Source organism: Mustelus asterias, chromosome 14, assembly GCF_964213995.1.
Source record: "Mustelus asterias chromosome 14, sMusAst1.hap1.1, whole genome shotgun sequence".
Classification (NCBI taxonomy): Eukaryota; Metazoa; Chordata; class Chondrichthyes; order Carcharhiniformes; family Triakidae; genus Mustelus; species Mustelus asterias.
Window position 1 is genome coordinate 85,913,532 of NC_135814.1, and position 19,116 is coordinate 85,932,647.

Consider the following 19,116-nt stretch of genomic DNA (forward strand, 5'->3'; position numbering starts at 1 on the left):
CCTTATCTTACCTTGTAAACTCCTTGACCCCCTGGGGGCTCTAGATTTGGCTGTCCCACCATTTTATTGTGGGAATATGTTTACTCTGGACCCCTTTATCTCCTCTTTAAATGCCTCCTACTGCTCTGACACCAATTTACCTTCAAGTGTCAGTTTCCAGTTCACTTTTGCTAAAGCACTCCTTAACTTAGTAAAATTAGCCTCACCCCCATTTAGAACTCTTAACTCCTGTTTTATCTTTGTCTTTTTCTATAATTGCTTAAAACTTACTGAATTATGATCACTACCACCAAACTGCTCTCTCGTTGCCAGTCCTTTCACCCGCCCACACCATTTCCTAAAGCTGAGTCGAGAACTGCACCCTCTCTTGTTGGACTTGCTACATGTTGGCCAAAAGGTTCTCTTGAATGCACATCAAGAATTCTGTTCCCTCCATTCCTTTCACACTAAACTAGACCAGATAATATTGGGATAGTTAAAATCCCTTACTATTACTGCCCTACTATTTTTGTACTTCTCAGAGATTTGCCTATATATATGCTCTTCTATCTCCCTCTGACTGGTTGAGGGTCTATAGTACATTCCCAGTAGCATGACTGTCCCTTTTTTATTCCTCAACTCAATTCATATGGCCTCAATTGATAATCTTTTTAACATATCATCCTTCACAGATGCAGTTGCTTCTCTAACCAAAATTGCCACCCCTCTTTTTATCCCCCTCTGACTGACTACTCTGCATCTGTTGTCACAGAAGATATTGTGAATGTCTCAGTAATGAAGGAAAAGAGTGGGGTAAATAAATTGGATAAGAGGAAAATAGAAAGGAAATACTTAGAAAATTGGTAATGCTCAATGTCGTAACCTTCCAGCCATAATGGATGTATCCTAGGATGTTAAGAAAAGCAAGAGTAGAAATAGATCAGACTCTGGTCACAATCTTTTAATCCTCCTTTGATATTGGTGTAGTGCTAGCAGACTAGAGGTTTGAAAATGTTTCATACCTGATAAATCTAGTAACCATGGGCCAGTGAGCCAAATTTTAGTTTTGGGGAAAGCTCTAGAGAATATAATCTGGGACAGATTTAATTTTCATTTGGAACATTGTGAGTCAATGAATGGCAACCTATTTGGCTTTGTTAAAAGCATAATATACTTTACAATCCCTACAGTACAGAAGGAGGCCATTCGGCTCATCGAGTTTGTACCAACCACAATCCCACCCAGGTCCTATTCCCGTAACCCCACACATTTACCCTGCTAATCCCCCTGACACTAGGGTCAATTTAGTATGGCCAATCAACCTAACCTGCATATCTTTGGACTGTGGGAGGAAACCAGAGCACCTGGAGGAAAACCACGCAGACACGGGAAGAAAGTGAAAACTCCACACAGACAGTGACCCGAGGCCAGAATTGAACCCGGGTCGCTGGCGCTGTAAGGCAGCAGTGCTAACCACTGTGCCACAAAAAACTATCATTGTTCTTTGATGAAATTAGAGGACTGATGAAGGTCGTGCAGTTGATGTGTATGTGAATTCAATAAAATGCCCCATAATAGACTTTTTGGTAAAATTAAAGTTCATGAGATGAACAGAAACTGACAGTGACAGCGTTGATACAAAATTGGCTCTGGGACAGAAAGTGGTGGTGGATGGTTATTTTTCAGATTGTGGAGGGATATATGTTGTGTTCTTTAGGGATTGGTATTAGAACCACTATTTTTAATATTAACGACCTGGACATAATTTCAAAGTTTGCAAATGACACACAATTTGAAAATGGTGAGAAGACTTCAGAAGGACACACCCGGTCATTTCTGTGGCCAGTCTTTGTAGCAGGCAAAATGTATTTCAGAGAAGTGTGATGATGCATTTTCAGAGGAAGAATGAGAAGGAACAATATAAACTAAATGGCACACTCTTCCTCCTTAAATGGTTTTAAGTCAGTCCCATTAACTTGTTATATCCCTGTAGCCTTGCAAGTTTATTTTCCTCTAGTGCTCATCCAAATCCCCTTTGAAATAAATGGGAAACCAAATTATTGGTCAGAGATTGTATCACAGTGTCAGAGAGGAGGTTTGATGAGGACTTATCTGTTGAGGTAGTATGGGCGGAGATTAGAAATAGGAGAGGAGAGGTCACCCTGTTGGGAGTCTTTTATAGACCTCCTAAAAGTTCTAGAGAGGTTGAGGAAAGGATTGCGGAGTCAATCCTGCTTAGGAGTGAAAGTAATAGGGCAATTGTTATGGGGGATTTTAACTTGACTAATATTGACTGGAATTGTTATAGCTCTAGCTCGTTAGAGGGGTCAGTTTTTGTTCAAAGCATGCAGGAAGGTTTTTTGACTCAGTATGTAGACAGGCCAACTAGAGGTGAGGCTATATTGGATCTGGTGCTGGGAAATGAGCCAGACCAGATGCTAGACTTGGAAGTTGGTGTGCATTTTGGTGATAGTGACCACAATTCGGTTACGTTCACCTTAGTGATGGAAAGGGATAGGCATGAACCTCGGGCCAGTGGTTTTAGCTGGGGGAAGGGTAATTATGAGGCTATTAGGAGAGAATTAGGAAACATAGGTTGGACTAGGAGTTTACAGGGACTGGGAACGTCCGACATGTGGAGTTTTTTCAAGGAGCAGCTACTGCGAGTCTGTGATAGGTATGTCCCTGTCAGGCAAGGAGGAATTGGTAGGGCTAGGGAACCGTGGTGCACCAAAAAAGTTTCTTTGTTGGTTAAAAAGAAAAAGGAGGCTTATGTTCGGATGAGACGTGAGCACTCGGGTAGTGCACTAGAAAGCTTTAGATTGGCTAAGAGGGAGTTGAAGAGCGAGCTTAGAAGGGCTAAAAGGGGACATGAGAAGACTTTGGCGGATAGGGTTAAAGAGAATCCTAAGGCGTTCTATAGGTATGTCAAGAACAGAAGGTTGGTTAGGGCAAGTTTAGGGCCAGTTATAGATGGCAGAGGGAAGTTATGTGTGGAACCGGAGGAGATTGGTGAAGCATTGAACCAATATTTCTCTTCGGTGTTCACGCAAGGGGACATGAATATAGCTGAGGAGGACACTGGGTTGCAGGGGAGTAGAATAGACAGTATTACAGTTGATAAGGAGGATGTGCAGGATATTCTGGAGGGTCTGAAAATAGATAAATCCCCTGGTCCGGATGGGATTTATCCAAGGATTCTCTGGGAGGCAAGAGAAGTGATTGCAGAGCCTCTGGCTCTGATCTTCAGGTCGTCGTTGGCCTCTGGTATAGTACCAGAAGATTGGAGGTTAGCGAATGTTGTCCCATTGTTTAAGAAGGGGAACAGAGACTTCCCCGGGAATTATAGACCGGTGAGTCTCACTTCTGTTGTCGGCAAGATGTTGGAAAAAATTATAAGGGATAGGATTTATAGTTATTTGGAGAGTAATGAATTGATAGGTGATAGTCAGCATGGTTTTGTGGCAGGTAGGTCGTGCCTTACTAACCTTATTGAGTTTTTTGAGAAAGTGACCAAGGAGGTGGATGGGGGCAAGGCAGTGGACGTGGTATATATGGATTTTAGTAAGGCGTTTGATAAGGTTCACCATGGTAGGCTTCTGCAGAAAATGCAGATGTATGGGATTGGGGGTGATCTAGGAAATTGGATCAGGAATTGGCTAGCGGATAGGAAACAGAGGGTGGTGGTTGATAGTAAATATTCATCATGGAGTGCGGTTACAAGTGGTGTACCTCAGGGATCTGTTTTGGGGCCACTGCTGTTTGTAATATTTATTAATGATCTGGATGAGGGTATAGTTGGGTGGATTAGCAAATTTGCTGATGACACCAAAGTCGGTGGTGTGGTAGACAGTGAGGAAGGGTGTCGTAGTTTGCAGGAAGACTTAGACAGGTTGCAAAGTTGGGCCGAGAGGTGGCGGATGGAGTTTAATGCGGAGAAGTGTGAGGTAATTCACTTTGGTAGGAATAACAGATGTGTTGAGTATAGGGCTAACGGGAGGACTTTGAATAGTGTGGAGGAGCAGAGGGATCTAGGTGTATGTGTGCATAGATCCCTGAAAGTTGGGAATCAAGTAGATAAGGTTGTTAAGAAGGCATATGGTGTCTTGGCGTTTATTGGTAGGGGGATTGAATTTAGGAGTCGTAGCGTTATGTTGCAACTGTACACAACTCTGGTGCGGCCGCACTTGGAGTACTGTGTGCAGTTCTGGTCCCCACATTACAGGAAGGATGTGGAGGCTTTGGAGAGGGTGCAGAGGAGGTTTACCAGGATGTTGCCTGGTATGGAGGGGAGATCCTATGAGGAGAGGCTGAGGGATTTGGGATTGTTTTCGCTGGAAAGGCGGCGGCTAAGAGGGGATCTTATTGAAACATATAAGATGATTAGAGGTTTAGATAGGGTGGATAGTGATAGCCTTTTTCCTCTGATGGAGAAATCCAGCACGAGGGGGCATGGCTTTAAATTGAGGGGGGGTAGTTATAGAACCGATGTCAGGGGTAGGTTCTTTACCCAGAGGGTGGTGAGGGATTGGAATGCCCTGCCAGCATCAGTTGTAAATGCGCCTAGTTTGGGGGCGTTTAAGAGATCCGTAGATAGGTTCATGGACGAAAAGAAATTGGTTTAGGTTGGAGGGTCACAGTTTTTTTTTTTAACTGGTCGGTGCAACATCGTGGGCCGAAGGGCCTGTTCTGCGCTGTAATGTTCTATGTTCTAAATGAGAAATTGCTTGAAGATCGCAACCACAAACCAGGGTCTGAAAATGATGTCCAATGATGTGCTCAGATTTTTAAACTTGTATTTTTTGTATCTTATAGTGAAATGGAAGGAGTGCCAAGTACTGCAATACGCGAAATATCTTTGTTAAAAGAATTAAATCATCCAAATATTGTGAAGTAAGAAAAGTTACTTTTGTATTTTGGTCTGGTTAGGCAATGCTGTGTGGAACAAGGAAATCCGAATAGCTCAGAATAGACATGTATAAATAGAAAAAAACTAATTGTAAGCTGTTTCATTTAGTATTTGTTAAATATTTGTTGTATATTCGACGGCTTAAATAATAATTGTTGGTAACTTCTGGGTATTGCCTAGTTGTTTAACCATCCTTTATTAACAAACTGCTGCTGTTTGGAAAGCACCAGAAGTTGTAGGCAGCAGATGTTTGGCACCTCTACCAGGTTACTGAATCCAATCAAAATTCATTGATAACACACATATGAGGAGCAGTAAATTATTGTTGGTAGGGTTTGAAAGTGAAACTTCCAGATAATATGACATAAATACTTGTTCTATGGTTAACAATAAAAATATTTGCAGGGGTCACCGATATAAGAAAAATTAGAAATGTTGTACCATTTGCAAATAGTTGTTCGAGGCAATGTTGTCTCCATGAGATTTGATGATCTCTTTTGTGCCACATTTATTTTTCCCCTGAAGATGTTTTTAAGTTTCTCTCAAACACAGGACATCAAGGCCATTCTAGAAGGCACCGTTCTCGCAGAATAGAAGTACAAAAGCTTGTGCCAGTTCTTCTGCCACCTTCAAACGCCCTCCATCTCAAACTTAGAGTTCTCTTTATTTTCTTGCTTTTGCTGTGTTACTGCTTCTTTGAGCTTGCTTTTTGTTTCTTTAAAGCTCAGATATGTTCTTCCTCATTTGCATTGTGTTAAAGATTAGTTATATTGTGTTGTCACAATCCCATAGTCCCAAATGACCATAGGCTGCTCTCCCTTTTGAAGGGGAGAGATGACTGGTGGCGATTTAACCTGAGGATCACTACACCTCAGGCGAGGGGCAAGGTTGAGGAGGTGGACCTTCATCAATAACCTCAGCCGGTACAGGAATTGAACCTGTGGTTTTGGCATCACTTTGCATTATGAACCAGCTGTCCAGTTAACTAACCCTATATAAAACAAGAGTATTGTCTTATACTCGTAACATTATTTGCTAACAATTCCTTCTTGCACTAAATTTTATTTTCCTCCTATTTGGGTCCCAAACCTATTGAAGAAGTCTAAAGTAAAACACATTTACTTCCCAGGCATGTAGGACACATGTGAGAATATTTATTGTCCCCCTGAATCCTGAAGATTTCTCTTATATTCATCATTCACAAGCACTTCCATTTTATTAGAAGTATGTATGAAGTTCTGGTTCTCGGTATCTGCAAAACCTGACTGTGGAGAAACTTACCAACTGGTGAAGCAACTGTTTGGTTTTGTGGTCATGAGATCTGCACACCAACACTTCAATTGAGATCTTAAATTTCAAAGGTACTGATGAGCAGATTAGAGCACATATTGCACATGACTGCAAGACTAGTTTGCAGGAAGAATTAAACCACAGCTCCAGCTTTTGGTCATCACACAAATTCTAACTGGATCATTGTTTTTATGGGCATGAATTTAGAATAGGATTGGGCTTGGCTCGGATGATTATGTTGATATGCTCTGCTGATGTTCACTATCTGGGCTTGTACTTAATGGGTTACTAACTGGAAGGCTACCAACATTCGGAGCTGTACAGCAAGTTGAGCTAGTGGCTTCAGGAAAGGAAGGAGGATACCAGAGGGAAGATGGGGGGAAAGTCTTTTTTTGGAGTTTGTATATATTTCTAAATTGTTATCCGCAATAAAATAAACTAGACATACCAGGATTCCAGAGCAGCTTACTTTTGTACAATGTAATCTGTTTAGTGCTGCAATTGTACATCTTGCTATTGTTTAAAATTTTTGATAGGGGACTGAAAACATAATAGATTCCTACTTTTATCATTCCATTTTCACAGTAACAAAAATATTGTGATGAATCTACTAAAGCGTAGTATTGTAATAAGCAGCCACGAGTAATATGTGTACTCTTGCCTTAGACTGTTAGATGTTATCCACAGTGAAAAGAAATTGTATCTGGTGTTTGAATTTCTGAATCAAGATCTGAAGAAATACATGGACTCTGCTCCACCTACTGGACTCCCTTTGCAATTAGTTAAGGTAATTACGAATTTAATTTACAATTCACTTGTAGGATTATGTTTTCTGTAAGTTACACAATCAAGCACAGTCATGTAGATTTTGATCACCCAAATGCCAATTGTATTCATTTCCACCCATTTTGGATTGTCTTTTTTTAAATTCATTCGTGGAACATGGGCACTGCTGGCTAGCCAACATTTATTGCCCATCCCTAATATTCTCCCCACCACCCCCACTTCTTCATTAATTCAAGACTGGAACAATTTTCATTCTGAGAAGATATGCAGTTGACCTATTCCCAAGCTTTTGCCAATTAGTACATTAAGGGAACCATGAATAGACTTGCAAACATAGATGAGTCACCTTTTGATTTTATTTTCCTCACATGATTATGCCTCACTATTGACACTGCCGTAATAAAATATTCTGGTATCTGAAATGGGGGGATTTAGTACATTCTATGGCATTGCACTTTAGAACTTTTGTTTCATTTATTCACATGATGTGGGCATTGCTGGCAAGACCATCCTGAGTTGCTCTTGAGAAGGTGATTGTGAGCCATGTTCTTGAACTACTGGAATCTTTGTGTGAAGGTACCCGCACAGGGATGTTAGGAAATGCCAGGATTTTGATCCAGTGATGTAAAAGGATGGCAATATATTTCTAAGTCAGAATGGTGACATGGAGAGAAAGTTTCAGGTAGTGGTGTTCCAATGCGCCTGATGTCTTGGTCTTTCAGGATGGTAGGGATTTTGGGTTTGGAAGGTTCAGTTGAAGAAGCCTTGGTAAGTTGCTGCGTCCATATAGTACACATTGTGGACACGGTGTATGAGTGATGGAGGGAATGAATGTTTGGGGAAGTAGATAGCCTGGATGGTGTTGAATTTCTTGAGTGCTGTTGTAGTTGCACTGGATCCAGGTAAGTGGAGAGTATTCCAGCACAGTCCTGACCTGTACCGTGGACATCGTGTAAAGACTTCAGGCATGAGGAGTGGAACTTCACCTATTTACAATTTATTAATGATGGGGTAAAAGGACTGACCTTATTGTAGCCAAATTTACTGATGATGGGTAGGAAAACAAGTTTGAGAGGAGGACACAAAGTGGGTGGGGGGGATTTTTTAATGGACCACAGAAGAGCGAAATACATGCAGGGGGAGTTTAATTAGGCGCTTTGCAAAATTTGGATTTTCTGATGGTGAGCTGATATGCAGAAATAAAATCAAAGGCATGTCAAGCATTATATAGGTATGCCAAGATTTCTTATTAGCGTAATTTTAAAAAATTACGTCCTATGTTCACGATAATGTCAGTGCGCACAAGATTCATGTAGCACCTAGTTCATGATCGTTTACGTGCACCTGTTGGCTTTGTGCTGTTGTGTGTAAGGTCAGTGATCTTCCTTGTTTAACTCTATGGCACAAAGGAGGGGAGCAGGAGAATGGATTATTGCATGGAGGCTTGGGATCAGCAAGAGTGAGTTAGTGGTGAGGGGGATTCTAGATTAGCGTCTGGACATGGGGAAGTGTAAGAGGGATCTAGGGAAGACAGAAGGTGAAGGCAGAGGAATGGAATAGTGGAGTAGGAAGAGCTTGGTGTCCTGGGTGTGGTGGGAGGAATGATGGACACAGTCAGTCAAGGTAAGAAAATGAGGGATCTTAAGGGCATTGTCGGTACTGCCCAAATGTCTGCCCATCTCAGTGTGTGTCTTTACAGGGCATTGAGTTCACTTACAACATTTTAATTACCACCCCCCCCCCCCCCCCCCCCCCTCCCCAGCTGAGATTGCTTTCGGACGATGTGTAGAAGGAAGGGCCAGAGGCTAGATGAGTGTGCAAGTCCAGCCACATCCCACAGAACAGTGAATACAACACTAACATGAACAGTCAATAAAGACAACGCAAAAACAAAAAACACAACACTGTTTCTTTCACAATCAAGGAAATGCCTCTAAATCCTCTATTACCATCAATGCATAAAAACCGTGAGGCATGCCAGTACATTTGGCTTTCTGACTCAACTAAGCTCAACAAATAATGATGATGCGCACATAAATAGAGTTAAACCAATAAATAAAGTGAAATTTAATTTTGAAAATCACCTGTGCCACCTTTGTGCTCTCAAGTCTTATGTTAATGGCAATGTAGTTGGGGGGGAAAGTTGTAGAGGGGATGCAGAGCCTCCCTATTTGGCCAGGAGGCTCTTGAAGAGGCTGCCCTTAAATGCAGTATTGTCACCTGACTGCAGGTGCCACCAATGAAAAGCTTCTCCCACTGCCAAATTGAACATGTTTTGCATGTACACTGCTGGATTCTAATTAGAATTCTAATTACAATAATGTGCGACATGGCAAAAAGAGGGAGAAAATGGAAATGGCGCACAGTTCCAGTTATGATGTTGGCAAAACTCCAGCCAAAGTCTGCAAAGGATTGTAGATTGGTTGAGTAGTCAAAAACCTGGCAGATGACGTATAATGTTGGAAAATCATTGCTGAATTCTACAGTAGTGTGTCATCCCTCACCCCCCACACCCCAGTTCGCTGTTGCAGCGTGTGTGTGCGCGCGTCCATGAGAGGCTAGAAGTCAGGCGCAAACCTGACTTTTTGGCTCTCGCGATCTTACTGGCTCGCCCTGCCCATTGGACTGCAGGGTGAAAAGGTACGATCATGGCTTAAAGATTTCTTGAGCTTGCAACCAAAGGTGGCCCTCCAATTTCCGTCATTGTACCTTCAAATTGAGATGGAAACACCATGTGTGCAAAGACCCTCAAAGACTATTTTTGACTCTAAGGGCAATCATTATTAATACTTGGCTGCTTTCCAATACTCACAAGTGCTCCACAGATGGGTTGTAAGTTCGCAGCTTGATTGAAAGCCTCATGGTTATTAAAGGATTAACTGGAATATTCAATACTGACAAATATTTGTTTTAATTAAACAGTTTTCACTGTTTTGCCTGGCACTATAACTTTATTTAATGTGGGATTATGAAAACAAGTCTTTTGTTTTTATAAGGAATTATGTACTCGCAGGACTTTTTAGAGTGATCAGTGGGGTTACATGTGATAAAGTAAAGTTAAAGTTTATTTATTTGCCACAAGTAGGCTTACATTAACACTGCAATGAAGTTACTGTGAAAATCCCCTAGTCGCCACACTCCGGCGCCTGTTCGGATGCACAGAGGGAGAATATAGCATGGCCAATGCACCTAACCAGCACGTCTTTCAAACTGTGGGAGAAAACTGGAGCACCCGGAGGAAACCCATGCATACACGGAGCGAACGTGCAGACTCCACGACAGTGACCCAAGCTGGGAATCGAATCTGGGTCCCTGGCGCTGTGAGGCAGCAGTGCTAACCACTGTGCCTCACCCTCTGGGTGAAAAAAGTTTTCTTCAACTCTGATATAAAGGCTGTAATGAATATTTAGACCTTTATTTTATTTAGTCTCAACATGGCGCCTGAGTTCTACCCCTGGTGGATACTGGTGAGTTAACATAGAGATGGTAAGGGCAAAGGTGATGGATGGGAGGGAATGAGTTGGCATGGAGACTATAAGGAACCATGGGGTGCCATGACTTGAGTGGATGGTACATGAGGAGCGGATAGAGAACTGGTGGGATGTGAAATTGAGGGCTAGAGGCTTAATACTTAACAAAGCAACAAAGTCCCAGAGAACTGATGCAGACGCTTTGAAGAGCTTGGATTGCCAGCAGCTATGGCCACCTCCAATCTGCATACAGGAGTGATGGACCTGACTCCATGCTGCATCTGCTACAGTTGGAAAAATCTGGTCTTTCAGGGCAATTTTTCGCCAAGGTGGATGTGGCGAGCCAGGAAATTTCATGACTTGTGCAATCTGTTTCAGAGCCTAACGTGTCTCCCATTTAAGATGGAGATGAAGAGTAATCGCTCAGGAAACCCAACTGGAAAGGAACATAGTTTATTTACAAAAAGGAAAAGTAAAACCACTGCTATGGTATACACACACTAGTCCCTACCTGGAGCAAGTAGTTCTGCAAGCCCAGTCCTGGGTCTGCCTTATAAAAGACTTTGGTAATGAGTTCTAGTTGAGCAAGTCATTGCCTGTTACCAATGGAACTCGCACTCAATGAGCCCCACAGGGAGATCAGTCAGTGATTTCCCCTTGGATCTCGTAGGGGTTATCACAAGGAGCAATTTCCTCTCTCGGAGTTGTTAATCTTTGGAGTTATCTACCCCAAAGAGCAAAGACTGGATCATTGAGTATATTCAAGGCTGAGTTAAATAGCTTTTTGATCTACGGGGAATAAAGGTTATGGGGAGACAGCAAGAAAATGGAGTTAAGCCACAGTCAGATCAACCATGATATTGCATGGTGGAGTAGGCACAAACATCCAACTGGCCGACAATGCTCTTATTTCCTATGTTCCAGGGCGATTAAATTGTGCCCATATTGTGCAGTGAGTTGAGTGCATCTTAAATCAGGAAGTGACAGATTATTTTTTGTGTTGAAGTATCCTAACAAATGTTTGTGTTGATTGAACAGTTTTCAATGTTTTGCCTGGTACTATAACTTCTCACCCCAACTATTTTCTGCATGGTTCTGACTTTTTGCTTGCTGATTATTCTCAGCCTTCCATTTCCCAAATGGCCTTTCACATATGAGCCCAGACTCTGGCTCCGCTATTTACTGGAGCTGGACTTTCAATTAGCGGAGGAGTAGTTCTGGAGCTTTAATTCCACTGTATTTGTTTTCTTTTATGGTTTACTGCCTGGAAGCCAGCCTTATCGACAGGTATGTCTCCTTACTGGGCAGGAAATGTATCAGAAGTGGCTACAGCCCAGGAGCAAATAGATTTCCAGCTGCTCAGGATAGAGTTTGTGAGTTGGTGTGGTGGGTACATGGTGGTTCAGAGGGTTTCAGAGTGGTGTGGGAGATCTATAATCAGTTGCAAAGATTTTTAGTAGCCTTCTGCCTTGTGAGATGATCGTTTTCACTGTATTGGTCAACTAAACATCATCTTTTGTGGCTCAGGAGCCTTATTCTGGCATGGCAGTGCCTGATGTATTTGCTGTAGAGCAAGTCAGTCGGCTGAAAAGACACAGGATTCACTGGCCTCTTTACAGTGGGGCCCTATTCTCACCAGTTTAGCTTTCCACTTCAGCTCTCCTTTTCCAATGCCATTCAGTCAGCCTCCAGACTGAATGACTCGCAGTTATCAATGTCTGTGACTTAATGAGCTCCCAGCCGGCCATGGCCCAGGCGCACAAGTAGTGCTGGAAAAAAGCAATTGCTTCTTGCATGCAGCTGTTCTTAACTCCCTTCAGTTGCCATGTTTCATGAGGTGTGGGAAATCTGACCAGCTAGCATTAAGTCTAAAAGATAAATAAAATCTAAGGCATAAAGCTTAATTTAAATGAGTGACAAACCTCCTTGAGGCAGATTGGTTGCCATCCCTGTCCCTGGATCGTCATTAAAGTCTGAAATGAACAAGTTCAATACAGTTTGTATATGAATGGCAGAGCAGGCTCAAAGGACTGTATTTGCCTACTTCTGATCCTAATATGTTATGAAGCTCGACTAGACCTCAACAGTTTTCTATTTTGGCATTAGTGTGAGGATAAGGTGTTTCACTCCAGGTGTAATTCTATTGACACACTAGAAAGCTTTTATCAAAACAAACTTTATTTGACAATACAGTTTAACTATAATGAATCAATTAGCTTAATTTTTACCAATTGAAATACTTAAACATGCCAAAATACAATTCTTAACTGCTAATCTGTCGCTATTAGTTCCGGTTCATGCAATATTCTGCTTATAGACCTAAACTCCAAAATCAGTTAACAACACACAGGCTTATGTGTTTGAACTTGGGTTGTCAGTCCTTGAGCTTCCAGAACACCTCTGGAGAGAGAGACAGAGGAAGAGCTATTTATCCTAGCGTGTTCCAAATAGCAGCCTGCCTCATTCAGATTCCAGCAGTAACTGCTTGCTTTTCCGTGTAAGCTTAGCTCCTTTCCTGAAGCACATGACTCTGTCAATCAACCTAATCAAAACCCTATTCTGAAACCCCAGGGGAAAAACCAAATATACCAAAATACATTCACTCAGATTAAAACAGTGGAGTCTGAATCATTAAATGGTTTCAAGGAGATAGATATATTTCTGATTTGAAAAACGGGTTAAAGGGATATGGAGGGAACATGTAGGGAGGCGGATTTGAGACCAGGGAGAGATCATCCATGATCTGAATGAATGGCAGAGCAGGCTCAAAGGACTGTATTTGCCTACTTCTGACCCTAATTCCTATGTTCTCCATGGGAAGGGTGGTGACCGCCTTGGAGACCTTGGTCTAGCAGATCCTGCCAGATTTGTTTGGACCTGCACTGCTTCACTATAAACATCAGTGGGATCTGTCTCCAGGTGTCCATTCTCCTCAGGGAGTCAGGTAGTGGGTCCTCAGGAACTCACAGGAAAGAGGACCAGCAGCTGGAGATCCCAGGACCATCCACCCCGCAGGATCATCCAGCCAGGTGAGAGAGTGCAGGTGATCCCAGTCTCTTCTGCCTGTGACCCCATCAACTCTAGCTGTACAGACTGAGAAGGGTGCTGTTAGAATGCAACCGTTGACAACTTTGTATTGGATGTAATGTGAGCAATGGTAACAAGTTGTAAGGGTCAGCTGACCCAGTAAACCATGGAACCAATTACAAAATGATGTAATAGTCAGCTGACCAGCTGACTCACTATAAAGAAGAACCTGTTTGGAATTGTGGGGAGCTTGGAGTGGCCCAGGGCGTGGCCCCAAGTTTGGAGTAATGATGTTTCTTTATTAAACTCTTTCTTTGATTTATAAGTTGGAGTAAGTTTTGTTCTATTTTTATTGCCTGCATTTGAAGAGCTACTTCTGAAGAAACATTGGTAGCAGAGGAAAACCCATCGTAACTTGGTGTTTGTTTTTGAAAAAGTGCTACAACCATGGCAGAAAGTAAAAGTAAACCGGTGGGATTGGATTGTTCCCCTGTCTTTTCAAATGCTGAAACATATCGGCAATGGAAGACAGAAGTGGAAATGTGGACCCTTGTCACCACAATACTGAAAAAAAAGCAAGGTATGGCATTAGCTTTGTTACTTCCAATTAAGAGTAAGATAAGGAGCAAAGTATTTTCCGATTGGACGGCAGATGCCTTAAATAAATAAAGAAGAAGGCTACAGCTCCTGCTACGATGCTTAAATAAGTTTTACAAAAAAGAGAGTTCTTGGAGAATTATGAAGGATGGGTGATGTTTGACAGGATTAGGAGACAAGATACCCAGTTCATGGAAAAGTATATCATGGATTTTGATAGGAGCCATAATAGGCTAATGAAATTTAATTTGGAGATTCCAGGTGCAGTATCGGCCTTCAAGTTGTTGAACTGTGCTTGTCTGTCACAAATGGATACTCTTTTAGCAATGACTGGAATACAATTAAGAGGAACAGAGCCCCTCTTTGATCAAATGGCAGCATCAGTAAAAAAGCGTTTCAAGAAACAATCCTTCCCTGCCACCTTGTTCAATGCAGACTGGAATGCCATAGTGCCCAGAACTGAGGAGTCAATGGTGACTCAACTGCGTACCAGACCAAATGATACACGAGGGCCTTTAAACAGAGGCAGTTACGTTAATAACAGACCTAGTGTTGAAAACAGTTACAACCAATTTGAAAATGGGGAAAGAAGACGTACATGGGAAACTGATAAAAAAAACATTTAAATCAAAGGAATGCTAGAGGGATTGTGAATCGTTGTTTCCAATGCGATTCCCCATACCACTACATTATAAACTGCCCAAAAAGAAGAAATCGGGTCTTTGAAACCACATGTGACACAGAATATGTGGAAACCGACAGTGCCGAGGATAAGGACCAGGAAGGCATTGTTTTGGTGGCTGAAAAGTTGAGTCCCATAATGAGTGTCCTGAAGATAGACTCTTTCAGCTGTGCTGTTTTAGATAGTAGATGTACGTCCACTGTCTGCAGCCAAGAATCATAAAGAGTGAAAGAAAGTAAAAGAACATGATAGTTCCACCTGCTTTTGATTTGGAGATGACAATTTAATGTCCTCCAAAAGGGTGATAATTCCCTGTAGGATTGCAGGAATCAGTTTGTAAGTACAGATGTGCTTTCCAGTGATATAACAGACCTTGGTGTTAAGCAGGTCTGCGATGAAGAAAGCTCAGATGACCATCGATTTGAAACAGGATAAAGCTGTCGTCTTTGGGAAAACTGTGGACCTACGTTTTACAAGATCTGGCCATTATTGTCTTCCTTTAAGTGAACTGAAATGATCAGACCAAAGGATTCATAACTCATTAGTGTCGTTAACGTACAACAGCATAATGGACATAAAGAAGATTATTCTGAAACTCCATAAACAGTTTGGTCATTCAGCACCACAGAGACTGAGAACACTGCTGCAGGATGCAGGTGTGCTGGACAAAGGATATAATGATCTCATAGAACAAATATCGGCCCAGTGTGAAATTTGCATAAAATATAGAAGGACACCCCCACGTCCAGTCATCAGTCTACCATTAGCACGAGATTTCAATTATGTAGTGGCAATGGATCTAAAGATATGAGACAAGGACAAAGACGAGTATCTATTGCACTTTGTGGACATGGCCACCCAGTTTAGCATATCCACGCTGATTTACAGCAAAGATAAAAAGACCATTATAGATAAAATTATGACCCACTGGATTGGAACAGGATTGGGGCACCATCGAAATTTTTGACAGACAATGGGGGCGAATTTGCAAATAATGAGTTTCAAGATATGTGCGAAAATTTAAATATTGTAATAATGCACACTGCAGCAGAGCCCATTCAGCAATGGCCTCTGTGAAAGGAATCACGCTGTTATAGATGACATGCACGGTAGCACAGTGGTTAGCACTGCTGCTTCACAGCTCCAGGGTCCCGGGTTCGATTCCCGGCTCGGGTCACTGTCTGTGTGGAGTTTGCACATTCTCCTCGTGTCTGCGTGGGTTTCCTCCGGGTGCTCCGGTTTCCTCCCACAGTCCAAAGATGTGCGGGTTAGGTTGATTGGCCAGGTTAAAAATTGCCCCTTAGAGTCCTGAGATGCGTAGGTTAGAGGGATTAGCGGGTAAATATGTGGGGGTAGGGCTTGGGTGGGATTGTGGTCAGTGCAGACTCGATGGGCCGAATGGCCTCTTTCTGCACTGTAGGGTTTCTATGATTTCTATGATGTTGCATAAAATTTTGATGGATCAACCGGGCTGTAAATTGCAGGTTGCATTAGCATGGGCAGTGCACGTGAAAAATTTGTAACAAATGGTGGGGGGCTATAATACCAGTTAGTATATGGGAGGAATCCAATGTTGCCGTCAGTATTAACAGATGGCCCCCTGACGCTAGAAGGAACAAGCATTAGCTCCATGTTTTCTGCACACTTAAATGCTATGCATGCAGGGAGAAGGGCCTTCATTAAGGCTGAGATTTCAGAATGGATACAAGGACCTAAAACATCGCATAAGAAGGAGAAAGGAGATAGGGTCTACTATAAAAGAGAGGGCAAAAGAGAGTGGAAAGGGCCCAGGAAAATGATAGGAACAGATGGCAACGTAGCTATAGTACAACACGGTAACCAGATAGTGTGAGCCCACTTTTCGAGAGGAGTGGAACTTGGGTATGAATTGGAGCATCTGAATAAGATGCAGAAGGGCAGGAGGCACCTTGTACCTCACATATACATACCCTGAATTATTATGAGTCAACAATAGATGAGAGGGAATTTTATGATCAACAAAGTACCATTGAAGCAGGAGATGAAGCTGCTACTTCAAAGGTCCAGCTACCCAAAGTAGGCACAGTGGTATCATACATACCCGAAAGATCAAGCGAGTGGAGGGATGCCGCTATAATCGGGAAAGTAGGAAAGGCCCCAGCAAAGTACAAACACTAGCTCAACATCCAAGAGTGAGGTCAAGAAGCCAAAGCTATAGATTGGGAAAATGGGGTGGACAGATGGAAACAAAAAAAGCGAGACCTAAGTCCTGAGGATGAGACAGTAAGCATTCGTGAACCCAGGAAAAAGTCACAAATCTGTGACCGAAGATGTCTCAACAGAGAACAGCGATCTGAGAGTAGCAGCCCTGACAGAAACAGACACGGCTATAGAGGCCGGAGTTTAACGAGGAAGGCAAGGAATCAAACCAATGATAGGAATAGGAGTAGAAGTCCCCGTGATGAGGGAGTATTGATGGCTGCAAACAAAATGGAGCTCACGGAAGTAAGAGAGGCCAAACAAAGAGAGCTGGACAGTTGGAAAAAGTTTGGGGTGTACACCGAGGTACCAGATGAAAGGCACCTGCTTTGTCCCATAGGTGGGTTTGCACGGAGAAAGTTTTGCAAGATGAGATTTATAAAGCTAAAGCCAGATTAGTAGCCCGTGAGTATGAGGAACATTTGGATGGGAGAGACATAAGGGTCGATTCACCCACAGCAGGGAAAGTGACACTGAAATTTTTTTCACTATTCTAGCATCTAATAATTGGATATGTAAGTCAATTGATATCAAAGCAGCATTTCTGCAGGGCGAAACACTTCAAAGAAAAGTTTTTCTGAGGCCACCCAAAGAAGCAGGTAATACACAGGGACATTTGTGGAAATTGAACAAATGCATATATGGGTTAAGTGATGCATCAAGGATTTGGTATTTCTCTGTACGATCTGTATTATTGAAGACTGGCTGTGTCTGTAGCTACATCACGGGGACTTCTACTCCTATTCCTATCATTGGTTTGATTCCTTGCCTTCCTCGTTAAACTCCGGCCTCTATAGCCGTGTCTGTTTCTGTCAGGGCTGCTACTCTCAGATCGCTGTTCTCTGTTGAGACATCTTCGGTCACAGATTTGTGACTTTTTCCTGGGTTCACGAATGCTTACTGTCTCATCCTCAGGACTTAGGTCTCGCTTTTTTTGTTTCCATCTGTCCACCCCATTTTCCCAATCTATAACTTTGGCTTCTTGACCTTACTCTTGGATGTTGAGCTAGTGTTTGTACTTTGCTGGGGCCTTTCCTACTTTCCCGATTATAGCGGCATCCCTCCACTCGCTTGATCTTTCGGGTATGTATGATACCACTGTGCCTACTTTGGGTAGCTACAGATCCAGCAAAGTTTTACTGGAAGTCTAAAGGAAAATTAGCTGGAATGTTTGTGATGCATGTGGATGATTTCCTATTGGGTGCCACAGAAGAATTTGCAAAAAGGATAATTGAGAAGCTGAAAACAGAATTTAAAGTAGGAAGTCAAGCAGCTGGTGCTTTTCGATATCTTGGTCTTGATATCCGACAAAGTACATCTGGTGTAATGATGACTCAACAGGGATATCTAAACAGCATTGATCCCATTCCCATCATCAGAGAAAAGTCAATGGAAAAAGAGCAGCGGGCCAACGAAAAAAGAAACAGAGTTGTTGAGAAGTATGATAGGACAGCTAAATTGGCTATGCACACAGACAAGACTGGATTGGAGCTATAATGTCCTAGAGCTCAGTAATATGTTGAAGCGCGCCACAGTCAGAGACCTTGCAGGCTAATAAAACATTAAAGAAGTTAAAATTAGAGGAGTGTGTAATTAAATTCGCAGCACTAGGAGAACCGGAAGATATGAAGTTGGTTGTGCTTAATGATGCTTCACATGCCGATCTACTAGATGGACATTCAAGTGGTGCTGGATTCATAATATTCCTGGTAGGTAAGGAAGGAAAATGTTGCCCCTTGGTCTGGGAAGCAAAGAAAATAAAAAAGGTAATCAAAAGTACATTGGCAGCTGAAACCCTAGTTTTAGTGGAGGTGTTGGATATGGGGATATATTTGTCTGGCACATTAACAGAATTATTTTTTATGGGCACATCAGATAAAAAAGTACCAATTGAGTGTTACATGGACAAGCGGTCTTTATGGGACAATGTTCACTCAACAAAAAATGTAACAGAAAAACAACTTAAGAATTGATTTGGCCAGCATTAAACAAATGCTGGAAAAGAAGGAACTTTCTAAACGTAACTAGGTTGGTGCAAATCCACAGGTATCCGACTGTTTTACAAAAAGGGGTGCAGGTACTGGAGTTATTAAGAATATTGGAGGATGGTTGCATTAAATTATTTTGAAAAAAAATTA

General features: G+C 42.2%; 1 protein-coding gene across 2 annotated transcripts in view; it reads left to right on the top strand.

Moving 5' to 3' along the window:
* Positions 1-19,116, top strand: part of LOC144504082 (cyclin-dependent kinase 2-like) — a 47,247-nt gene that overhangs the window by 11,600 nt on the left and 16,531 nt on the right. Inside the window, exons 2-3 of one of the 2 annotated variants that reach the window (XM_078229249.1) lie at positions 4,795-4,872; positions 6,845-6,965. In XM_078229249.1, the coding sequence (XP_078085375.1) occupies positions 4,795-4,872; positions 6,845-6,965 (199 nt within the window). The remainder of the gene's footprint in view (positions 1-4,794; positions 4,873-6,844; positions 6,966-19,116) is intronic. The other variant, XM_078229250.1, reaches the window with a different exon arrangement.